General features: G+C 48.5%; 1 protein-coding gene across 1 annotated transcript in view; it reads right to left on the minus strand.

Moving 5' to 3' along the window:
- Positions 1-586: 586 nt before the first annotated feature.
- EEF2 (eukaryotic translation elongation factor 2) overlaps positions 587-24469 on the minus strand; it is a 29112-nt gene continuing 5229 nt past the window's right edge. Inside the window, exons 2-15 of the mRNA XM_081321003.1 lie at positions 24057-24271; positions 22114-22295; positions 20698-20909; positions 19042-19220; positions 17303-17408; positions 15488-15601; positions 12837-12975; positions 11840-12035; positions 10578-10836; positions 7851-7958; positions 6488-6841; positions 3520-3702; positions 3293-3425; positions 587-1451 (exon numbers count right to left, since the gene is read on the minus strand). Of these exons, the coding sequence (XP_081177129.1) occupies positions 1258-1451; positions 3293-3425; positions 3520-3702; positions 6488-6841; positions 7851-7958; positions 10578-10836; positions 11840-12035; positions 12837-12975; positions 15488-15601; positions 17303-17408; positions 19042-19220; positions 20698-20909; positions 22114-22295; positions 24057-24271 (2574 nt within the window). The 3' untranslated portion in view covers positions 587-1257. The remainder of the gene's footprint in view (positions 1452-3292; positions 3426-3519; positions 3703-6487; positions 6842-7850; positions 7959-10577; positions 10837-11839; positions 12036-12836; positions 12976-15487; positions 15602-17302; positions 17409-19041; positions 19221-20697; positions 20910-22113; positions 22296-24056; positions 24272-24469) is intronic.

A 24469-nucleotide genomic window follows, 5' to 3' on the forward strand; every position in this document is an offset into this window, starting at 1 on the left:
ACTTCGCGGGCTGGATCTGGCCCCCAGGCCTTGTGTTTGACATGTCTGATCTAACCCATTTAATGGGGCACAAGCTTTGAAAAGCTGGTAGCAAGGAATCGTCTTAATCTCCACCACACTGCCCCACATCCCAAACCCCCAACTTGGTGGAGCAGTGGGCTAATGCCTGCAATTAGTGCAGGTTCGAGTCCCACCAGGCTCAAGGTCGACTCAGCCTTCCGTCCTTCCGAGGTAGGTAAAATGAGGACCCAGATTGTTGGGGGCAATTAAGCTGACTTTGTAATAATGCCGCTTGGGGGGGGGGGCGGAAAGCCCTAATAAGCAGGCATATACATAGAATGAGGGCTATTGCTAAGCACATTTAATTTGTGCTTAGATTGTAAGCCACCCTGAGTCTTCGGAGAAGGGCGGAATATAAATGGGATTTTTTATTTTATTTTTTTTAAAAAAACATCCTTCATCCCCACCCGGTGTTTTTCCCCACTCCATTTCCACCTCTGTTGTCACCTGATTGGGCCCCCACCCCCGACGTCTTTTCCTCCTAACGCCAGGTCTCGAGACGTTTCGACAGAAAGAGGAAACCCGATCAGATATCTTACATTTATTATTCCAGTGGTTCTAAATACATTGATTTGCACAACGATATCTATTAGCGAAGAGGCTGTCCGGTCTAGAAAGCCTCAAATCCTCTCAAATTTCCCCCCCCCACACACACACCAGATAATGACTTTGTTCATCCTTCCGCCTCTCGTCTCACCCTTTCTCACCAAACCAAACCCGACCCCTCCTTTTCCAAAATTTGCTTACGATTTCACCCAAGACGAAAAAAAAAACCTGGCCATTTCTCTTCCCCCCCCCCATCACTTGCCTCCGTGATGTCCAATAAATATGGAGATGAGCTGTGTTTCGGGCGCATTTAAATGGAAGCGTTATTTTTCTCAAAAGTTAACCACGGGGCCGAGTGGATTTTTCTGGCGTCTTAAAATGAAAAGAAACCCTTTCCAAGGCTGGGGGGGGGGGGGAAGAGGCGTGGGACCGTTTTCCCGTTGATTGGAAAGGGGGAAAGGGAAAAAAAAAAGGAAACAGCCACCCTTCTCAGCCACAAGCACATCTAACCACGTTTTTCATGTTGTTGTATTTTTTTTTACACTGCTTAAAAGTTCATTTCGTATCCCACAACAGCCGTTTTTAAAATTTATTCTGGTTTTTGTTTTGTAAGATCTGGTGCGGCATTCTTTCATTTCGATCGGTTGGTTTTTACAATTTATCCAGGAAGTTATCGAGCGCGGGAATGCCCTCTTTCAGCCCTTTGCGTTTACGTGTCTCGGTCACCACTTGAGAGGGCCGGCTGGCGCTGTCGAAGGGATCCCCGGGCAGAATCTGCCAGTGGTCGAACACGCACTGCGGGAAAGCCTGGCCTCCGGTGTTCGATCTCAAGTCGGCCGTGAAACCTAAAAAAAGGCAGAAAGGCGTCACAGGCGGGGCGTGAAAGCAAGAAACGAGTTCACATTTTAGAAAAGCGGAGGAATTTTTTTCTCAGGCCAAGAGCCTTCCTATTCGGGTGTTTCCAACTCAAGTCGTTGACTTAGCAATAGCGCTTAAGACTTATATGCCGCTTTACAGCCCTCTCTAAGCGGTTTACAGAGTCGGCATCTTGGCCCCCCAACAATCTGGGTCCTCCTTTTACCGACCTCGGAAGGATGGAAGGCTGAGTCAACCCTGAGCCGGTCAGGATCGAACTGGCGGCAGGGAGCAGAGTTAGCCTGCAATGCTGCATTCTAACCACTGCGCCACCAGGGTTCTTGAGAGAGAGAAAGAGAGCAAGAAAGAGACAGACAGATGGATAGAGACAAGAGACCGACAGAAGACAAAGATAGACAAGACATAGAGATACGATAGATAGATGAGTTAACAATAGCACTTAAGACTTATATACTGCTTTACGGTGCTTTAGAACCCTCTCTAAGTGGTTTACAGTCAGCTTATTAATAATAATAATAAATAATAAACCTTTATTGTCAAAGTACAACATGTGTACATTGAGATTAGCTGAGCCTCCCCCCATGCTCTCTCCCCCCAACACACAGTGACAACAAACCCTCCATCCTACCACACCATGTGAACCAACTACACCACACACCAGCCTCACAAGTCAATTCTGCATAACTTCACAGAGATTATGTCCCATTTAAAAGCCTAACAGCCCACGGATAAAAGCTATTTTTCAGCCTGTTGGTACGGCTGGCTATATTCCTATATCTCCTACCGGACGGTAGTAGAGTAAAGAGATACCGTCCAGGGTGTGAGTCATCCCTGAGAATCTTCCTCACTCTTCCAAGGCAACGAGCCCTGGCGAGGTCATCCAGTGGTGTCAGGGAACAGCCCACAATGTCTTGTGCTGTGCTCACTACCCTCTGTAATACCCTCTGTATTGCCCCCCCAAAAACAATCTGGGTCCACATTTGACCGACCTCGAAAGGACGGAAGGTTGTGTCAACCCTGAGCCAGTCAGGATCGAGCTGCTGGCAGGGAGCAGAGTTAGCCTGCAATATTACATTCCAACCACTGCGCCACCAGAGCGAGAGAGATGGACAGAGACAGATATAGAGAGATATGACCGATAGATGAGTTAACAATAGAACTTAGATTTATATACCGCTTCACATGGCTTTACAGCCCTCTCTTAAGCGGTGTACAGGCTCAGCAATATTTGCCCCCAACAATCTGGGTTCTCATTTTACCGACCTCGGAAGGATGGAAGGCTGAGTCCACCTTGAGCTGGTGAGACTCGAACTGCTGACAGCCAGCAGAAGGAGCCTGCAGTACGGCACTCTTAACCACTGCACCACCACAGCTCTTACAACCACAATTGTGGCATTTACAATCACAGTTCAGCCAAAAATTCCCATTGCTATGTAGAGCAGTTGTGCCACATGACTCTGGGACACCGAAATTGTCACAAGGATGTGCCAATGGCCAGGCATTACTGAATTTTGATCCCAGGACCACAGGAATGCTGCGACGGTTAAGTGTGAATACCGCTCGCAAGTCACTTTTTCAGTGCCGTTTGCCAAATGAATGGTTGTTAAGTCGGGGATTGCCTGTTATTTGCGTCTCTCTGAAACATCCAAGCTCGGTGGCTCACCAGCTGTGGTTCGTTGGACCCCTGCAGGGGCTGCAATGAGGATCCACAAAGGCTTGAAGAACCGTGGCCACAAAAGGTATTCGAAGGGGGTCCGAGCTAAAGAGAGGGAGGAACTTCTGAGCCCAGAGGAGGAAGGTTTACACTTACCAAAAGATTCATTCACAGGCAGGTAGGCCTTGACCACAAACATGGGGGTTCCAGCAACCTGGGACTCTTCGAAGACGTGACCTCGTTTCCTGTTCAGCACACCGTAAATGCCGCCCACCACTTGTTCGGGGCACTGGGAGAAATGAAAGCAAGCAGCAGTCTGGTGAGGTAGGGGAGAAACCTCCGGGCCTTTCCCAACTCATCCCGCCTCCTCCCTCCACGCCTACCTGGATCTCCACCAGGTAGATCGGCTCCATCAGGCGGGGCTGGGCCGTCAGCATGCAGGCGTAGAGGCACCGCCGGGCCGTGGGGATGATCTGGCCGCCGCCGCGGTGGATGGCGTCGGCGTGCAGGGTGACGTCGTGCACATCAAAGCGGACGCCCCGCAGGTTCTCCTCGCAGAGGGCCCCCTGAAGAGAGTGGAAGAGGAGTGTCGGCACGCACAATCCAGACGGCAAGGTGCTTGTGCGTTTGCAGTGAAGGAAATGGGAGGGCAGTGGCTCAGGCGGTGAGAACACAAGCCCGCGTTCGAGACCCAAGTGCCACTATGGGACGGGGCGAGCTCCTGTCCTTCGCTCCAGCTCCTGCACACCTACTGTATTTTCCCCAAAATAAGACTGGGACTTATATTAATTTTTGCTCCAAAAGACCCATTAGGGCAGGAGTATCAAACTGCCAGCCCACGGGCCGGATGCATCATCCAGAAGCCGCGCCCACCCCATTGCCAGCAATGGCAAAACTATCCCGATACGTTGCGTGACGTCACATGACAGTACTAAAAGTGTCCGTCTTGCTGACAATCTTAACTAGGGCTTATTTTTGGGATAGGGCTTATATTACAAGCATCCTGAAAAATCATGTCAGGGCTTATTTTCCAGGAAATGGGGTAGCAGTTCGAAAGCAGACAACCGCAACTTGGTGGGAACCACTTCAGTGTGCAACTGCAACTTAACAGGGACGTTAAGTTAGGCAAAAGTGATGTCACCACCTAATCCCTTTAACCCGGAAGCGTCTCAGTGCTTCTGATATGAAAGCAGCAGTAAAAGGGGGGGGGGGGAAGGGTTTTAGGAACAGAATCTCAAAAGCTGGATGGGTTTATCTTAGTCTTCCACAAGCCCATGTAAACAGGGCCTCCCTCTCCTCTTTTTTTTTTTAAAGGTGCCTAAATTAGGGCATTGGTCCAGGGTATTTGGGGAGCTAGCTCACCCCAATGGGCACAGCCTTCCCCATTCATTCCCTGTTGAAGGAATTCCAACTGGCAGGCTAAACAGTTTTTCTCCCGTTGCACTCAACCTGTGGAACGTTCTGCCACTGGAGGTGAAAACTCCTATCCTTTTGGAAGGACATTAAAAACCTGGTTCGGCAAGTTGCTCTGGATTTTCTCCTCGCTATATCCAGGTACTGCCACGTCGACTATCCCAGGAATTTTTGTCTTTTGTTATAGAGAATTGTTAAGTCTGGGGCGTTACGTAGCAGGCCTGTTTCAATTCTAAAGTCCCAGAGCAATTTAGCTTCTTCAATTGCCCTTCGTCTACTTTTCATCATTATAGTTGGCTGCAGAGTCAGCCAGATGTTCAAAGGGGATGAGGTATTGTCTTCCTATTGAGTCCTTCTCAAGGACCTAGGATAGGCAGGTGTGGTTGTTTTGATAGCATTTAAAGGTCTCGTCTCAGGATGTCAGCTGTTCCACGTCAAGCTGTCTTTTGCAAATTGACTTGATGGGGAATTTGCCCATGCCGATGGTGTTCAAGGGATGGTCCAGTTGTTTTGGGATTGCAGCCAAGGCACCTATCACTATTAGGACTACTTTTGCTTTCTTTTTGCCACAGTCGTTCTATTTCTATTTGCAGGTCTTTGTATTTATTATGAATAAGAATAGTAATAGGAAAAGGAACAGGACTAGACTGGACCAGACTAAACAGAGTTGAAAGGGGCCTTGGAGGTCTTCTAGTCCAACCCCCTGCCCAGGCAGAAAACCCATTTCAGACAAATGGTTGACCAATTAAACTTATAGCTGAATTCTGCCATGCTCTGTTACTATTTTTTGAGTAAGCTGAAGGAAATTGGGTTGATGTGGTAGGCTTACACTCTCTGTAAGTGGGGCAAAAGACCTTCATCGAACTGTGACTGTGGGGCCGAAAAACAAACTAGCCAACATATAGCGTCAGAGTGCCAAAATGGAGCCTCTAATGGAGAGACTGCCGATTTCCTGGCTGTGACAAAGGAAGCAAAAGCTATCTGTAATCTAGGCATTTGTTTATAATATTTTAATTTCGTATTTTGTATTTTAATCTCTTTTGTGTCTTTACTGAGATGTGATGTGAATGTGCCATACGATAAAATAACAAATGTCGAAGGAGCAACCTGACTCAATGTCACACGGGCCTCCGTTTGAACCTCTAGGTAGGAACGATCCTTAACTCCATTCGTTGAGAAAGGTGGACTTTACTAGACGTCAAGCGAATTACAGCACTCGACTTTTAGCAAACTGCACCTTTCTCAACAAATGGGAGTTATAAAGGATTGTGGGAGATGGAAAATATAGCCCCTTCCTCACGTAACAAGATGAGACTGGAGCAAACCTGAGATAGGCCCCATAATAGTGATTTAAAGCAAAGCTTAAATTCGAACTCTACATTTGTTTCACAATACGGACGTACTATTTGTAATCTGCTGAGCTTTGAGCAATATGAAATTGCAAAGTAGATAGGTGTATGTATATTTGGACCATGAGTATTGTGACCGTGGGAAGAGAGGAACTGAAAGAAATGGATGGAGGTTTCAGATATGCACGGGTACATGTGGAAAGTGCTCGTCAGCACGAAAGAACAAGGAAGTGATTTTGGAAGATAATGACTACCTGTGGGTGATCGTTAGAAGGTATAAAAATGTTAGTTTGAGTCTTGCTCGGGGCCATTGGCCTATAGCTGTCCTTTTGGAATTTGCTATGCCATATGATCCTCATTGCAATGGGTTGTTAATGTAAGCGATGTTGTGTTATTATGCTTGCTACGTTCCAAATCATTAGCAAAATAAGCCCCTGAATCTTAAAAGTAAGAGTTATTGTTTTGTGTTGCTGTCTCTTTGTCTTTTCCGTTGGGGTTTTCCCACGACAGGATTGTCCTTACTCAAGAGGTTCAAACAGAGGCATGTCCAACGCTCATCTTACAGCTCAGCCACCGGGGCCAGACTCACCTCCTTTGTGGCCCACTGGAAGCCGGCCACCACGCTGTCCTTGATCTCGTTCAGGTACTGCACCCCCTTGGTGATATCAGTCAGGATGTTGGGACCAGTCCCGTCAGGGCCGAAGCACCAGATCTTACGGGCTTCAGCCACGTCCCACTCATACTTCTCGGCCAGGTACCGGGCCCGCTGCTTCAGCTCCTGGCGGGCCGAGACATCCCCCTTGTCAATGTCTTCAGCCAGGCCATCCGGGAAGGGGCGGGCTTTCATGTACAGACGGTTGTGTTTGTTGGGAGACTTGGAAAGACACAATGTCCCCGACTCCTCGCTAACGGTCTCTCGGTAAGACACGACTGGATCGGATTTCTGCCAAGAACAATCAAAGGATGAGGGAACGGAGGTTTTGAAAGGAGTTATCCTGTTAGCGACACCCAGCAGGCAACGAACAGCAAGTTACGCCGAAGAGGCTCGGGGGGGTGGGGTGTTCTGCAGCTGTTTCTCTCTGTGCTGCTATGTCCAACAGGAGAAATGCATTCTAGGTCACTTCAACTGAAGAGCATCATCTTATATAGGGCAGGGGTCTTCAAACGTGGCCCTTTGATGACTTGTGGACTTCAACTCTCAGAATTCTGGGAGCTGAAGTCCACAAGTCATCAAAGGGCGACGTTTGAAGACCCCTGTTATAGGTCTTGGGAAATGTGACTTTTCTTCCAGCACCAGCCCTCTGGAACACCACAACCCTAAGATCAAGTTGATTTCAACCCTGCTGGGATTTTGTCCAGCGCTAAAGACCTGGATACGAGATATTTCTGGGATTTCTGTGACTCCACAGTTCAATCCTGAGCTATAAATATTAGATATAGATAGATAAGATAGATAGATATGGATAGACAGATAATTAAGGATGGATATAGATACAGATGGATGGATAGACATGGATGGATACAGATGGATAGATAGATAACCTTTGTCATTTTTTTTTTACTGTGGGTATGCTGGCACACATTAAAAATGAAATTCTGCTGCCTGCTCTCCAAACTGCACACATATAAACATGCTATATACCACATACGTATACACCTACACCCTTACATATACAGTAAATACATATAAATATTAATCCCTGCCCATGTCGAACACACAGCGGAAAGAGGAAGCTTGAGAGTTCACAAGGTGGATGCTATGTATGGGATGAAACTTCTGACTGAATCTGGATGTTCTGCTTTGGATACCACGAAGGGTCCCCCCCCTCCAAAAAAAGCAGGTAACTAGGAAAACAGGTCGTGAAGAGGATGCGTAGCATCCCCAGACAATATTCTCATCTTCTTATTGATAATTGATTTCATAAAGAAAGAGGCCGGATGCAAATAGCTACCTTGATGGGAATGCAGGCATGATCTTCCTCCAGATCTTTCAGACAGATCTCCAAATGCAGTTCTCCGGCTCCGGCTATGATGTGCTCTCCAGATTCCTCAATGATACACTAACATACAGAGGAAGCGGGAGAAAAATTGATAATTCGTCAATCCCCTTCCTAACACCAAGGTCCACCCCAACTCCACTTCTATCAAGTTTCCGACGTATGGGCTTTTCAAGTGACTCTTGAGGCACTGTTTACCTTAAAAGTCCTTTATTAGCCTAATACACCGGCAAAGCCTTGCTCGAAGGAAGCTGGAATCTGAAATCTCCGCCCCCTTGCACGATATATTAAAACACAATTCTCCACCTTTCTAATTTTGTCATTCATCACATTCTCCAATTAATTGAAAGAATCAGTTCCCCTTCCCTTAGAAAACCCGCCAAGTTCTTATCTTCTTTAATTTCAGATGGCCTTGAGGCACAATCCTCCTCCTCCCAACCTTAATCCAATCTCTTAACACAATACACAAGTTTTAACGTATGAAATGGCTACTTCTTCATCTCTGTCAAGCAAGAACATTCGACGTTAGCAGCGTTGACAACTTCCTTGTCACCAGACTAGGCCAGAAAAAGGAACCAGCCTGTTGGGCCTGCGTTGCCTTCTTGCGTTCAGAGGCTGCCTCCACTTTTTTCATCCCCTTCGGAATTTTGCCCAGGTTCGCCTGGTGCGCCAGTTGCGGCCCTATCTGGACCGAGATGCCCTACACACAGTCACTCATGCGCTCGTGACCTCCCGTTTAGACTACTGCAACGCTCTCTACACGGGGCTGCCCTTGAGGTCCACTCGGAGGCTTCAGCTGGTGCAGAATGCGGCCGCGCGAGTTGTGATGGGGGTTTCCCGATACTCCCATGTAACACCTCTACTCCGCGAGCTGCATTGGCTCCCGGTTGCCCTCCGGGTGAGATTCAAGGTGCTGGTGATGACCTATAAAGCCCTACATGGCTTGGGTCCGGGATATCTGAGGGAACACCTGCTGCCGGCATCAAGTTCCCTTCATCCAGTGCGCTCCCACAGGGAGGGTCTTCTCAGGGTGCCACCGGTAAGATTGCCGGCGGACGACACCCAGGGATAGGGCCTTCTCAGTGGGGGCGCCTGCCCTTTGGAACCAGCTGCCAGTGGAGCTGACGACTGCCCCCGACCTCCGTTCATTCCGCCGGGGCCTGAAGACCTGGTTTTAAATTTGTTTTTAACTTTTGTATCTTGGTTTTTTAATCACCCTGTAAACCGCCCTGAGTCCTTCGGGAAAGGGCGGTATATAAATGTAATAAAATAAAAATAAAATAAATAATAGTGGGACCCTTGTACATCTTCAACTAACGCCCATCTGCTTAGTGACCATTTGAAGTTACAACGGCACTGAAAACAAAGACAGCCGTTCAAGCCCGTCACCAGGGCAGCATCCCTTGGTCGTGTGATCAGAATTCAGCTGCTTGGCAAACCGGCATGTATTTTACCACGGCTGCGGCATGCTGAGGTCACGTGATCTCACCACTTACAGCCTTCCCAGCCAGCTTCCGACAAGCTTACGTAACGGGGGGGAAAGGCCGGATCCGCTTAGTAACCGCACGATTCACTTTTAACAACCGCAGCGATTCGCGTTAAGAACCGGGGCACAAAAAGGTGGCAAAATGCGGCACGCCTTGCTTTCTTGAGCTGCCTTGTTTTAGAGCTTACCGCTTGCTTCTGCCATAGGAACAGAAATTGTGGCCGTTCAATCGAGGGCTTATTGAGCAAACCCCCTGGGTTCAAAGATGCAGAAGATAATAAATAATAAGCTGGAAGGGACCTTGGAGGTCACCTAGTCCAACCCCCTGCTCAGGCAGGAAACCCTGTACCATTTCGGACAAGTGGCTGTCTAGTCTCTTCTTAAAAACTTCCAGTGTTGGAGCATTCACCACTTCTGGAGGCAGGTAGTTCCACTGGCTAATTGTTCTAACTGTCAGGAAGTTTCTCCTTAGTTCTAGGTTGTTTCTCTCTTTGGTTAGCGCTTTGGAGAATAGCTTGACTCCCTCTTCTTTGGGGCAGCCCCTAAGATATTTGAAGACTGCTATCCTGTCACCCCTGGTCCTCTTCATTAAACTAAACCAGGGATAGGCAACCTTGGCCCTTTTATGACTCGTAGACCTCAACTCCCAGAACTCCTGAGCCAGCCACGCTGAGGGGAAAGGGAGAGATTTCCAAGCTGAGCCATATTGGCTCAGGAATTCTGGGAGTTGAAGTCCACTAGTCATAAAAGAGCCAAGGTTGCCTAACCCTGAACTAGGTAAAGTTTTCCCTGCACATGCGTGCTAGTCGTTTCCGACTCTAGGGGCCGGTGCTCATCTCTGTTTCAAAGCCGAAGAGCCAGCGCTTGTCCGAGGACGTCTCCGTGGTCATGTGGCCGGCATGACTAGACGCCAAAGGCGCACGGAACGCTGTTACCTTCCCACCAGAGTGGTCCCTATTTTTCAACTTGCATTTTGACGTGCTTTCGAACTGCTAGGTTGGCAGAAGCTGGGACGAGTAACAGGCGCTCACTCTGAACTAGACATACCCAATTCCAGGAACCGTTCTTTTTTATGTCTTAGCCCCCAGTCCCCTGATCCTCTTTGCTGCTCTTCTCTGCGCTCTTTCTAGAGCCTCCACGTCTCAACAGGCTAAGGGGAGGTTTGCCAACCGTTTCCCGGTGATCCAACGCCTCACCTGCACCATGGGGTCCGACTTGGCCAACCTCTTCAAGCCCTCAACCAGTTTGGGCAGGTCGGCTGGGTTCTTGGCCTCCACGGCCACCCGCACCACGGGGCTGACGCTGAACTTCATGACGCGCATGTTGTGGGCATGCTCAAAGGTGGTGATGGTGCCCGTCTTGACCAGGAACTGGTCGACGCCAACCAGGCCCACAATGTTACCGCAAGGCACGTCTTCAATGGGCTCCACGTAGCGGCCCATCATGAGGATGGTTCTGGACGGAGGGAAGGGAGGAGACAGGGTGATCCACAGCCCAGGTGCTGGAGAAAGGAGCCTCAATGAATGGGGGGGGGTTTCTCCTGGCACCCCTAACTGGGGGAAAGCTAAGGACCAGCGGTTTCTGGCAGAAGGAGCCTGGAGTTAGGGAGGTGTCTGAAATTATAATTCCCTCCTACTTCTAAATACCGACCAAGTCCATATTTACTATGTAAAATTGGGTTTTCTTCTTTCCCCCCCCCCCACAACCCTGTGAGGTGGGATAAGCCAAGAGTGATTAGTCCAAAATCTCCCAGCTAGGGAGGGACTCGAACTCACCATCTTTTGGTGACTGGCCAAAAACCCACCGGCCGACTTTCATGCCTAAGGCAGAACTAGAACTCACTGTCTCCTAGTGACTGGCCCCAAGGTTACCCAGCCAGCTTTTTTGGCTAAGACAGAACTAGAACTCACTATCTCCTGGTGATTGGCCCAACGTCACCCAGCCGACTTTCATGCTTAAGGCAGAACTAGAACTCACTGTCTCCTGGTGATTGCCCTAGTCACTCAGCCAGCTTTCTTAGCTAAGGCAGGACTAGAACTCACCGTCTCCTAGTGACTGGCCCCAAGGTTACCCAGCCAGCTTTCTTGGCTAAGACAGAACTAGAACTCACCATCTCCTGGTGATTGGCCCAAAGTCACCCAGCCGACTTTCATGCTTAAAGCAGAACTAGAACTCACTGTCTCCTGATGATTGCCCTAGTCACTCAGCCAGCTTTCTTAGCTAAGGCAGGATTAGAACGCACTGTCTCCTGGTGATTGTCCCAGTCACGCAGCAGGCTTTCTTGGCTAAGGCTGGACTAGAACTCACTGTCTCCTGGCTTAGTGCCTTAAGCCAGTAGGCCCAACTCCTAACCCCCAAGTATTCAGATTTCACAGAGAAAGAAGGAAAGGAGAAATAAAAGGCGTTTTTCCCCCCTCCACGCTGCCAGCCCCCTACCCCGTCCCACTGCAAGGCTGACCTCTGGATTGGCTTCAGGTAGAGATCTTCTTTCTTCCCTGGTGTGTAGTTTGGCCCCATGATTCTGCACTTGAGACCAGTGGAGACAACCCCCGAGAACACACGGCCGAAGGCGTAGAAACGGCCCTTGTCGGAGGTGGGCACCATCTTGGAGATGTACATCATCAGGGGTCCTTTGGGGTCACAATTCTTAATGCCTGGAGAGGGGAGAGAGAATGGAATAACGAATGGAGTGGAACAGAACACCACGTGGAATAAATATGGAATACAATAGAATACATGGAATTGAAGAACAGAATAGAATAGATATTGGAATAGATATTGGAATAGATATTGGAATAGAATAGAATAGAATAGAATAGAATAGAATAGAATAGAATAGAATAGAATAGAATAGAATAGAATAGAATAAGATAAGGAAAAAGGGACGCGGTGGCTCAGTGGGTTAGGATGCTGAGCTTGTCGATCAGAAGGTCGGCAGTTTGGCGGGTTGAATCCCGAGTGCCGCGTAGCAGAGTCAGCGCCTGTTACTCATCCCAGCTTCTGCCAACCTAGCAGTTCGAAAGCACGTGAAAATGCAAGTAGAAAAATAGGGACCACGAGGGTGGGAAGGTTCCGTGCACCTTTGGCGTCTAGTCATGCCAGCCACATGAACACGGAGACGTCCTCAGACAAGCGCTGGCTCTTCGGCTTTGAAACGGAGATGAGCACCGGCCCCTAGAGTCGGAAATGACTAGCACGCATGTGTGGGGGAACCTTTACCTTTACCTTAAGATAAGGAATGGAATGGAGAATGAATAGAATAGAATAGAATAGAATAGAATAGAATAGAATAGAATAACATAGTCAGAAGGGACCTTGGAGGCCTTCTAGTCCAACCCCCTGCTCAGGCGGGAAATCTTATACAACGAACAAAGACGCTCGTGCTCCTGTGCAATCTCCTCTGGGGGGGAGGGAGGAGAGGGGAGGGGAGGGAATCTGGGAGAAGGTCCACCTACCCATGGCGGCCTCATCATCGGGGGGCCCTTCATAGAGCAGCTCGCACCGGTACTTCTGAGCGGTGACCGGAGAAGGCAGATGGATGGTGATCATTTGAAGCAAAGCTTCCCCTGCTGGGAGCCAGCGTCTCATCACAGCCTGCCGGGATTTGGGGGGGGGGGGGAAGAGAGAGAGAAAGGAAAGAAACAATTGAGCCAAAAATTGTGAGTCCTTTGTAGGAAAAAAAATATATATAAACTTGAGACGTTCAGCCCTCTACAACCCTCAAAATAAAACCAGACGGCCTTTTTTTGTGGGGTCGTTTAGTTGCTAAGTTGGGTCCGAGCCTGTGGACCACAGAACACCAGCCCCCACCCCACCCCGCCCCCCAATTTCCTGTTCATTGCGTGAACGACGCTATCCATCCCTTTCATCTTCTGCTCTCCCACTCTCCTTTCACCTTCTTGTCTTCCCCCAACACCACCAGGGCTCTTCTCCAAGGACTCCCCTCTTCTCGTCAGGTGGGCCAGGTATTTGGGAGCTCCAGCTTCAGGATCTGTCCCTTCCAGAGGAGGGTCGGGGTTGATTTCGTTCGGGATTGGCTGACTGGATCTCCTTGCAGCCCAAGGGACTCTCAAAGGAGCCTTTCCCCCCCCCCCCAACAAAGGCAGCTTTGAGAAGCTTCCAACTAGGGTGTGTCGACCGGTGAGTTTCCATCAGGAGAGACTTGGAAGGGACCTTACGAGGTCTTCTAGTCCAACCCCCTGCTCTCAGGCCAGACACCCTAAACCAGTGACGGCGAACCTTCTAGAGACCGAGTGCCCAAACTGCAACCCAAAACCCGCTTATGTATCGTCAGGTGCCGGGTGGGCGTGGCTGCGGTGGTAATGGCAGACGGGCTGGGAATTAAAAAGTTGAATCAATCAATTCCAACTTTGCGAGATCTTTTGTTTTTCCCCGTGAGAAGTTGAAATTGATTGAACCTTTTTTGGGGGGGCACACGGCAGCGGAGGCCTAAAGCGAAAAGGTTTTATAAAACCCAGCTGAAGGCCTAGGACTGGGGCAATGGGGCGCGTGCCCACAGAGAGGGCTCTGCGTGCCACCTGCGGCACCCGTGCCATAGGTTCGCCACCATGGCCCTATCCCATTTCAGACAAATGGCTGTCCGGTCTCTTCTTAAAAACCTGCAGTGTTGGAGCATTCACCGCTTCTGGAGGCAGGTTGTTCCACTGGTTAATTGTCCTCACTGTCAGGAAGTTTCTCCTTAATTCCAGGTTGCTTCTCTCTTTGGTTAGTTTCCATCCGTTGCTTCTTGTCCTGCCTTCAGGCGCTTTAGAGAATAAGTTGACCCCCCTTCCTCTTTGTGGCAGCCCCTCAAATCCTGGAAGACTGCTATCGTATCACCCCTAGTCCTTCTTTTCTCAAGGCTGGCTATACCCAATTCCTGCAACCGTTCTTCACTCAGTCTCCAGGCCCTTAATCATCTTACTCTTCTTTGCACTTTTATTTCCACACACACACACAAAATCTCAACAACTTTTCTGCAATGTGGTGACCAAAACTGGACGCAGGTATTACAGGGGTGGCGTTACTAAAACTTTATAAAGCGGTACTAATATTTCTGGGAAAGAAATGGAGGTAGTGACAGATTTTATTTTCCTGGGCTCCAAGATCACCGCAGACGGGGACTGTAGCCAAGAAATTAAAAGACGCTTGCTCCTGGGGAAGAAAGCCATGGCAAATCTAGACAGCACACTAAAAAGCAGAGACGTCACCCTGTCAACAAAAGTGCGTATAGTCAAGGCTATGGTCTTCCCAGTTGCAATGTATGGCAGTGAAAGTTGGACCATAAGAAAGGCTGAGCGCCAAAGAATGGAGGCCTTTGAACTCTGGTGCTGGAGAAGACTCCTGCGAGTCCCTTGGACTGCAAGGCGATCAAACAGGTCAGTCCTAGAGAAGATCAACCCTGACTGTTCTTGAGAAGGCCAGATCCTGAAGCGGAAACTCAAATCCTTTGGCCACCTAATGAGAAGGAAGGACTCACTGGAGAAGAGCCTCATGCTGGGAAAGGTGGAGGGCAATAGAAGAAGGGGACAACAGAGAATGAGGTGGCTGGATGGAGTCACTGAAGCAGGAGGCGTGAGCCTCAATGGACTCCAGAAGATGGTAGAGGACAGGAAGGCCTGGAGGAACGTTGTCCATGGGGTCGCGATGGGTCGGACACGACTTCGCAGCTAAGAACAATACTTCACCTGATTTTGATTCTATGCCTCTGATTATACAACCAAGGACTGTTATCGGCTTTTTTTTTGGCTCAAGCAGTTGATGCCCAAGGCATGTCTTTTTTTTTTTTTTGGTCGGACTGGTGGTGGGTTGAGTTGCAGAGAACAAGGATTTTTTTTTTAAAAGGGGGAACAAAGAGTGGCAATTCCCTACCCCCCCCCCCCACCACCACCACCTTGCCCTGTCCATCTCATTAAATCACTCGGGGTTCCCTGTACATTTTTCCTTGAAGAAGAAGAAAAAAAAAGACGCGGCCCATTCTGAACGGAACTTCTAGATTTGTGCCAGGCTTGTTTTCAGACTAAATTAAGTTTGCTTCCTTTCGCACCCGCCCCGCTTCCCTTCCTGCCTGCCTCTCCCCCCACCCGGGTGCCCGTTTGGGCCTCACCTTCAGCAGAGGCTTGCCTTCCTTCCCTTTGTCCTCGCTGTCCAGCTTAATGTCCAGCTTCTCAATCAGTTTGGCCGTTTCCTCCTTCTTGAAGTTCATGATGGCATCAAATACCTTCGGGGGAAAAAACCAGGCCGGGCAACGGAAATATCAAATCTCCGGCAAGGGACAGCAAGCAAAGAAGCGAGAGAGCGCTGCTGGCAATCCTGCCTTCCTTCTAACCCAGCGGTCCCCAACCTCGCCCCCCCTGCCCCCTCCCCCCAGGGTCCTTGACCCAGTACCGGTCCACAACCTGTTGGGACCCGGGCCGCCCAAGAAGCAGGCGAGTGCACAAAGTGCTGTGTGTGCGTGCGCAATGAAGCCATTCCCTTCGCCGCCGCCGGTCCGCAGAAACGCAAAGGCTGGGGTCCTCCGCTTCTTACTCGCCAAATTTATCAAATTAGATGCCACCCTTCCAGGGTCAAACCCACCAGCCGTGCCGGCTAAGTCAAGTGGAGGCTCCTCTGGCAGAGGCTAATGGGAGATGTAGTCCGCCACAGCCAGATGGCAACAGACAGGGGAAGGCTCAGCTAGCTATATAGATCAGGTTAGGTCCCTGACTTATGGCTGTGAACACAGGGTTGCAAGGGTTAAGTCAAGGAGCAGGCCACCAGCTGGCCAGGCCCAATTTTATGACTTCTGGGGTAGCCGTTAAGCACCGCAATGTCATTAAACAAACCTATTTTCTTCCAACAGGTGTTTTTTTTTCCTGGCTGGGAAACGAAATGCCAGAAACTGGCAAAAGACCCCCCCAAAAATTGGTGGTTGCGCAACGCAGGATACTGCAAACGGTCTTAAATGTGAGCTGGTGGCCAGGGACCCAAATGCCATATGACCACAGTGTGTGTGTGTGTGTGTGTGTGTGTGTGTGTGTGTGTGTGTGTGTACGTGTGTGTGTGTACAGCTACCACAACTATGGAACTGGGTCATAAACAGGTGTGGGAAGGCTTTTTTGTTAACTTCAGAGTCCCAAAGTGACCAGTCGTTGAGCGAGGACTACCTGGACACACAAAAGGGACCTATAAGAAAAATCTTGGGAGCCAAGCAGTACCCAAGCTGAATTAAATAAATATAAATTTTGCAGAGAAGCAGTGCCCAAGTTGAACTAAATAAATTAAACTTTGCAGAGCAGCGGTGCCCAAGTTGAACTAAATAAATTAAATTTTGCAGAGCAGCAGTGCCCGGGTTGGAATGAAACGAATTAAATTTTGCAGAGAAGCAGTGCCCAAGTTGAATGAAATAAATTAAAACTTTGCAGAGCAGCATTGCCCAAGTTGAATGAAACGAATTAAATTTTGCAGAGAAGCAGTGCCCAAGTTGAACTAAATAAATTAAACTTTGCAGAGAAGCGGTGCCCAAGTTGAACTAAATAAATTAAATTTTGCAGAGCAGTGCCCAAGTTGAATTAAATAAATTAAATTTTGCCCAAGATGAATTAAATAAATACAAAATTTGCAGAGAAGCAGTGCCTAAGTTGAATTAAGTAAATATAATTTTTTAAAGAGATTAACTACAAGGATCCCCCGTGGAGTCCAAAGGTCTCAATTCAGCCCAGAGAGATCTCTTCCCACCACCCCAGCTAACTTTCTAGACTTGTTCTGCTTTTGTGTCAGAACCAAGAATATTTCTTCAAGCATAAGACGTCAGGTCAAAGTGAAGAATTTTCTTTCGTCATCACGCACAGGCAGAGGAGAAGCAGGCAGCTCGAGCGCCGTAGTGGGTATAGTTTGGGGCTGGCCAAGGAAACTACCGGGGGGTGGGGTGGGGGGGCGCTACCTTGAAGATGGGGTCTAGGATCAGCTGGCAGAAAGTCCTTGGCAGCTTCTTTCCATCGGGGCTGTTAGCAGCTTTGCTAAACTTGCCAGTGGCCGGGTCGAAGTATCTGTGGGAAAGGAGAAAAAGAGACAGAAAGGATGAAGTTTTATTGTCAAGACTCCCCCATTTTATATTTTTTAAAAAATTTTTTATTGCTTTTATATAAACATATATTTAAACAAAAAAATACATATAAAAAACAAGACATGACATAAATACAATCAACAACAAAAATACAAAAAGAATACTTAACTTCCATTATTCCTAATCTTTCTAATCATTTTCAGGTGACTTCCTCGAATCCCCCCTATCTGCGTTTCTTCGTTAATCCTCATTAGCAATTTCTATTTCATAATTTTAAATCGTATTTAATATCTACCTATATTTAATTTCTTATCATTTAACAATCATTATTTCATATTATCCTTAATACTAAACATTAAATTCTAAAACTACAACCTATAAACACCTCCAAGTCCATTTCAAACTAGTTGGTATAGCAATATTTCTTCAAATAATCCTTGAATTTTTCCCAGTCTTCTTCCACCGACTCTTCTCCCTGGTCACGGATTTTCCCTGTCAGTTCAGCGAGTTCCATATAGTCCATCATTTTCATCTGCCAAGACTCCCCCATTTTAAGTCAGCTCCTCAAGGAGGAATGGCAGAATTGGGGCGGTGGTGGTGGAAGTGTTAAAAGAGGACTTAGCCTGGAATCCCTAAGTAGCCACAAGCGAGGGAAGCCCCCAGCTCCCTTGAATGCTGTTTTGCCAGGGGTCTCCAAGCTTGGCCGCTTTTAAGACTTGTGGACTTCAACTCCCAGAATTCCTCAGCCAGCCATGGGAATTCAAATCCACAAGTCTTAAAGCGGCCAAGTTTAAAAGCCCCTGCTGTTAACCCTTCTTTAATTCTAACCTGGGGCCGATTTGAGGAGAATCCTGTGCACAGGTTGTTTAGCAACCCATCAGCTTAATTCAGGGGGGGTGGGTCTTCAAACTTAGCCCTTTGATGACTGGTGGACTTCAAACTCCCAGAATTCCTCAGCCAGGCACGCATGCCTGGCTGAGGAATTCTGGGAGTTGAAGTCCACCAGTCATCAAAGGGCTAAGTTTGAAGACCCCCTGGTTTAATTGAACCTTCAGGGGGTTTTCACTGTCATCCAGATTGGTTTTGCCCCTCTTTAGTTAAGCTCAATTTCTCAGTAACAATGAATCATACATTTATACAATTATACATCTTGCTTTCCCGACCCTTGTGGACTTCAATTCCCAGAATTCATCAGCCAGCCTTGCTGGCTGGCTGAATTCTGGGAATTGAAGTCCACACGTCTTAAAAATTGCAAAACCTTGACCTAGAAAGAGCAGGGACCGGTTTCATGGATTTTCCGCAGACCAAATTTTTTTTTTTGGGGGGGGGGGGGGGGGGAAGAGGCTGGTTTTGCATGCTCCCTGCATCCTGCAGATGGGGCTTTGCTTGTGCAACCCGGTTGCTGACGTGCCACGGACCAGGGGTGTGGACCCCTGAACTAGAGAATAACCCAGCCCTTCAACGATACATTTTCATTTGAGGCATCTTTATGGAGTTATGTGCCAAGAGTCAAACGTGTGGTCCATTCTCTACGCGTGAACATAGCTGGTCGACAAGTAAGTCTTCCGGCCACGTTATGTGGTGATCCTGACTTGCCCAACCCTAAAATTACGCACCTGTCGCCCCAGAGCTTCTTCATCATGTCCTCCACCTTTTTGGCACGTTCGTTGGAGTTCAGCTGCCCTTCGCCTTTGGCTGCAAACTTGGCCACGTACATCTCGGCAAATTGCTTTAGCGTGAAAGCCCAGCCGTGCAGGCCGGAGCCAAAGCCGACTGTGCCGAGGACGGGATCGATCTAGGAGGAGGACAGACAAAGAGAGTTTAGCCCACCTGAGACTCTGTGGTGTGTTCCCTAGAAGGGCCGGATTTGACGGGTCCTTGGCGCTCTCCGAGTTCCGTTGTTTTCCAGGATTCAAAATTCCCATTTTAAGACTCGTGGGCTTCTAATCCACAAGGCTTTTGAGACATTTGCAGACGTCTCACCACCCAATTAGGTAACATCATCAGTGCTAAAAGGGAATCTGGGGTTTGCAGGAAGAGGAGGGGGACGACAGCTATGGGCTTCTTGATGCTCTGTGAGCTTCAATGTTTTCTTGCAGATGTTTCATTACCCAACTAGGTTAACTCCATCAGGGCTAGTCAGAAGCTCAGAGAGCACCAAGGGCCCCCATCTCAACTCTGAGCCACAAATATTCCCCTTTATTTCAAGATTTCCTTGCTGTTCTCAAAGAGGAAAGACTACGTGTCCAGGTTCTAGCGAGAGCTTCTTCAAGCACAAAAGCCATGAATGTGGGGCAGTTGCCAAGTGCCTATAGTGCAGTCATGTGTCCACACAGCACCACCATCGAATCTTGGGAACTGGGAAGCCACTACCATTTCAGGGGGGTCATCATGACTCTGAACGGTTGCTAAGCAACCTGTCGTAAGTTGAGGACTACCCGTAGGAGTAACTTCTAAACCTCTGCATCAACACCCTCCAGATATTATTGGGTTAAAACCCGCTACGGGTGTGCATAAAAATGCACAAATCCAAACATCCCCTTCCACCAAAGCGAATAAATTACGTCTCTTGTTAAGCACACTAAATTAATTGCATCCATCTAGGGCAGGGATGGGGAACGATGCCCCCCCTTTTGACTGGTGGACTTCAACTCCCAGAATTCCTGAGCCATCATGGCGTTTTAAAACAGAGTGGTGAACAATCCCCCCCCCATTATGTCTTGTGGACTTCAATTCCCAGAATTCGAGCCACGATTGACTTGCGAGGCCGGTGTATTGTGCAATTAGCTCACATGGTGTAATAAGATGGGTTTGTGAGTTGGGGGTGGGGGCACAAAGGGAGGCTCAGCCAATCTCAATGTATACATGGTTGTACTTTGACAATAAAGGTTCATTCACATGGCATTTTAGAATCAAGGTGGGGACCGATGGCCATTTTGTATCTTGTGGACTTCAACCCCCAGAATTCCCGAGCCACATGGCACTTTAGAACCAAGGTGTGGGAACGATGGCCCCCTTTAAATCTTGTGGACTTCCAATTCCCAGAACTCCTAAGCCACGTGGCGTTTTAGAACCGAGGTGGGGACCGATGGCCCTTTTGTACATTGTGGACTTCAACCCCCAGAATTCCTGAGCCAGCCATGAAGTCCACAAGTCACAAAGGGAGCCATCATTCCCCACCTCTGATCTAGGGAAAGAAAAAGCTTATGTTGGCTTTCCAAAATCAACACGTCAATTCCTATTTTCTTTAGAACATCGCTTGTAACCCTTACCATGATGTTGCCCATGGGGCCGGTCTCTCCTTCCCCGTAGGTGGAGATGATGACATTGACGTTCTCCACAATGCGCTGGAAGGTCTGGTACAGCTCCTCGGGCTGCAATTGGAGCTCCAGCAGGGCCCGGTCCATCTTGTTCATCATCAGCACGGGCTTGATCCTCTCAGCGATAGCCTGGCGCAAGACAGTCTCGGTCTGGACACACACCCCTGGAGAGGAAGAAGAGGCAGGTCAGTTAGCCGTCCGTAAGTGTTGTCACTTCCAACAGGCTTGGTAGAGTCACACACAGAGAATAGGAACATTCTACATTAGGGGTGTCCAACCTTGGCAACTTTCAGGACCTGTGGACTTCAATTCCCAGAATTCTTCGAGCCCAAGTCTGTAAGTCTTAAAAGTCTTGTGGATTTGAAGCCCACAAGTCTTAAAAGCGGGAATTTAAAATCCTGGGAGTTGAAGCCCACGAAGTCTTGTGGATTTGACATCTACCAGTCTTAAAGTGGGAATTTAGAATCCTGGGATTTGAAGTCCACGAGTCTTAAAAGTCTTGTGGATTTGAAGTCTACCAGTCTCAAAATGGGAATTTAGAATCCTGGGAATTGAAGCCCACAAAGTCTTGTGGATTTGATGTCTACCAGTCTTAAAAGTGGGAATTTAGAATCCTGGGATTTGAAGCCCACAAGACTTAAAGCGGGAATTTAAAATCCTGGGAGCTGAAGCGCACAAAGTCTTGCGGTTTTGAAATCTGCAAGTCTTCAAAGTGGGAATTTAGAATCCTGGGAGTTGAAGCCCACAAGTCTTAATGTCTGGTGGATTTGAAGCCCACAAGTCTTAAAAAGTTGCTACAGGTTGGAGTCCCCTGAATTACAGCTTTAGCACCACCCACCGGACACACCAACCAGCAATTCCGGGTGAAATTCAAGGTGCTGGTGATGACATACAAAGCCCTACATGGCATGGGTCCGGATTACCTACGGGAGCACCTACTGCCGGCGTCAACCTCCCTCCGTCCTGTACGTTCCCACAGAGAGGGCCTCCTCAGGGTACCACCGGTCAGAGAATGTCGGCTGGTGACCCCCAGGGGGAGAGCATTCTCGGTGGGTGCACCAATCCTTTGGAACCGCTTACCGGCTGAACTCCGGATGGCCCCCGACCTTCGCTCCTTCCGGCATGATCTAAAAACTTATCTATTCGAACAAGCCAGCCTGGCCTGATGGGTTTGGGTTTTAACATTATTTTAACTAACCTACTACATTGGGCACAATCATTTAACTTTAAATCTTGCATCCTGTATTCATATTTTGTTGCCCTGTACGTCGCCCTGAGTCCTTCGGGAGAAGGGCGGTATATAAATCAAATAAATAAATAAATAAATAAAGCTCGGGGTCTGCAAGGGGGTGGGAGCCAGTGTCTCACCAGATACACAATCCACAACGACCAAGGCACCGTCGGTGACCCGTAGGGCAGCTGTAACTTCTGAAGAAAAATCCACATGGCCAGGGGAATCGATGAGGTTGATCAGGAAGCCGCAGCCATCTTTGCTCTGCTTGATGAAGGCCAAGTCGCTCTCTGAGAGCTCGTAGAAGAGGGAAATGGCCCTGGGGGAAGATGCAGGAGGTGGTGAAATATGAGGAGTCCTTGACTTAACGACAGTTCATTTAGTGAATGCTCGGAGTTACAATGGAACTTGAAAAAGCGACATGGCCATTTTTCGCAGCGTCCCCATGATCAAAATTCGGACACTTGGCAACTGGCTGACATTTATGATGGTCGTAGTGTCCCAGGGATCAGGTGATCCCCTTTTGCGACCTTCTGACAAGCAAAGTCAATGGGGGAAGCCAGATTCACTTAACAACGTAACTACAGATAGTCCTCGGCTTACGACCAGAACCGAGCCCAAATTTTATGCTGTTGAGCGAGACGTTTGTTAAGTGAGTTTTGCTTGGAGCCCCATATTTATGCAAGAAACCTGCTTTTGCCCCGTTTTTCTGACTTTTCTTGCCACAGCTGTTAAGTGAATCACTGCAGCTGATGAGTCGGTAACCCGGTCGTTAAGCGAATCTGATTTCCCCATTGACTTTGCTTGTCGGAGGGTCGCAAAAGGGGGATCAGGCGACCTTGGGACACAACAACGGTCGTTAAATGTGAACCGGTTGCCAAGCATCTGAGTTTTGATCACCTGATTGCGGGGAGGCTGCGAAGGTCGCAACTGTGAAAAACGGTCGTAAGCCACATTTTTCCAGGGCCGTTGTAACCCTGGACAGTCACTAAACGAATTATTGTTGAGTCGAGAACTCCCTGTAATTTAACAGCTGCAGTGATTCGCTGAACAAATGTGGCAAGAAAAGTTGTAAAAGAGTGTGTGTGTGTGTGTGTGTGTGTTTTAAGTGGTCATTAAATCAAGGATTACTCCATTGTTCACCCACCCACCCAACCCGAATTGCAAAAGGACCTAGAGCTGCTGCATCTTCTTTTTTTAATATTATTTAATATATAAAATATAAAACTAAGGGATTAAGGGAGGGGAAAGGAAAGGGGAGGCGTGAGGTACAAGGGGAAAAAAAGGCATTGACTTCCGACTCTTTTTTAGCACAGTACGAAGTAAAAAAACACTCTAGCCTCAACTTTCTGGTTTTTACGTATTACGTTTAGCCGTTTCTACAACGGCCAATCTATCTCATCGACAAAACCAAATCCAAAAATACTTTTTTTCTTTTTCCATCGCAAGGACAAAACCCAGAAGTGGCATCCAAAAGGAAAACATAGTAAAGGTAAAGGTTCCCCCGCACATGCGTGCTAGTCGTTTCCGACTCTAGGGGCCGGTGCTCATCTCCGTTTCAAAGCCGAAGAGCCAGCGCTTGTCCGAGGACGTCTCTGTGGTCATGTGGCTGGCATGACTAGACGCCAAAGGCGCACGGAACGCTGTTACCTTCCCAACGTAGTGGTCCCTATTTTTCTACTTGCATTTTGACGTGCTTTCGAACTGCTAGGTTGGCAGAAGCTGGGACGAGTAACAGGCGCTCGCTTCGTTACGTGGCACTGGGGATTCGACCCGCCAAACTGCCGACCTTCTGATCGACAAGCTCAGCGTCCTAACCCACTGAGCCACCGCGTCCCTTAAAGGAAAACATACTTGAGCGTATTCTCCTCTTTCAACAGGAAGATCAATTTGGCCATTCCTACTTTACACCTTGCTGTGGGAGATAGTATATGGTTCTATTTGCCCCTACTCATCTTTGCAAACTATCACCGTTTCCATGAAACAACATTAGGGCTCCTTCTCGGAAACGAAAGCAACCAACTTTGCTCCTTCTCTCTCATCCCACCCCAGGTACACCCCCCCCCCCGCAAGGACTTACGTCGACTTGATGGTGATGCATCGCTCTTGCTCATCTTTCCTCGTGTCGGTGAAACGGGTCTCACCAGCACGGGACGAGGCGATGATGCCAGCTTTGCATACCAGCGAGTCAGTCAGGGTGGATTTCCCATGATCCACGTGGGCAATCACCGACATGTTCCGGATGTTGGCTTTCTTGTCCATAATGGCTCGGATCTGGTCTACCGTGAAGTTCACCTGGAAAAGAGGAGGGGGAAAGATGCCTCGTACTGAACCAACAGCACTTTCCTTTTGAAAGGAGAACAGAAGAACGGAAGAGTCGGAAGGGAGCCTTGGAGGTCCTCTAGTCCAACCCTTCTGCTGAAGCAGGAGACCCGAGGCCATTCCAGACAAATGGCTGTCCAGTCTCTTCTTAAAAATCTCCAGTGATGGAGC

Source organism: Vipera berus (genome assembly GCF_964194415.1).
Source record: "Vipera berus genome assembly, chromosome: 1".
Classification (NCBI taxonomy): domain Eukaryota; kingdom Metazoa; phylum Chordata; class Lepidosauria; order Squamata; family Viperidae; genus Vipera; species Vipera berus.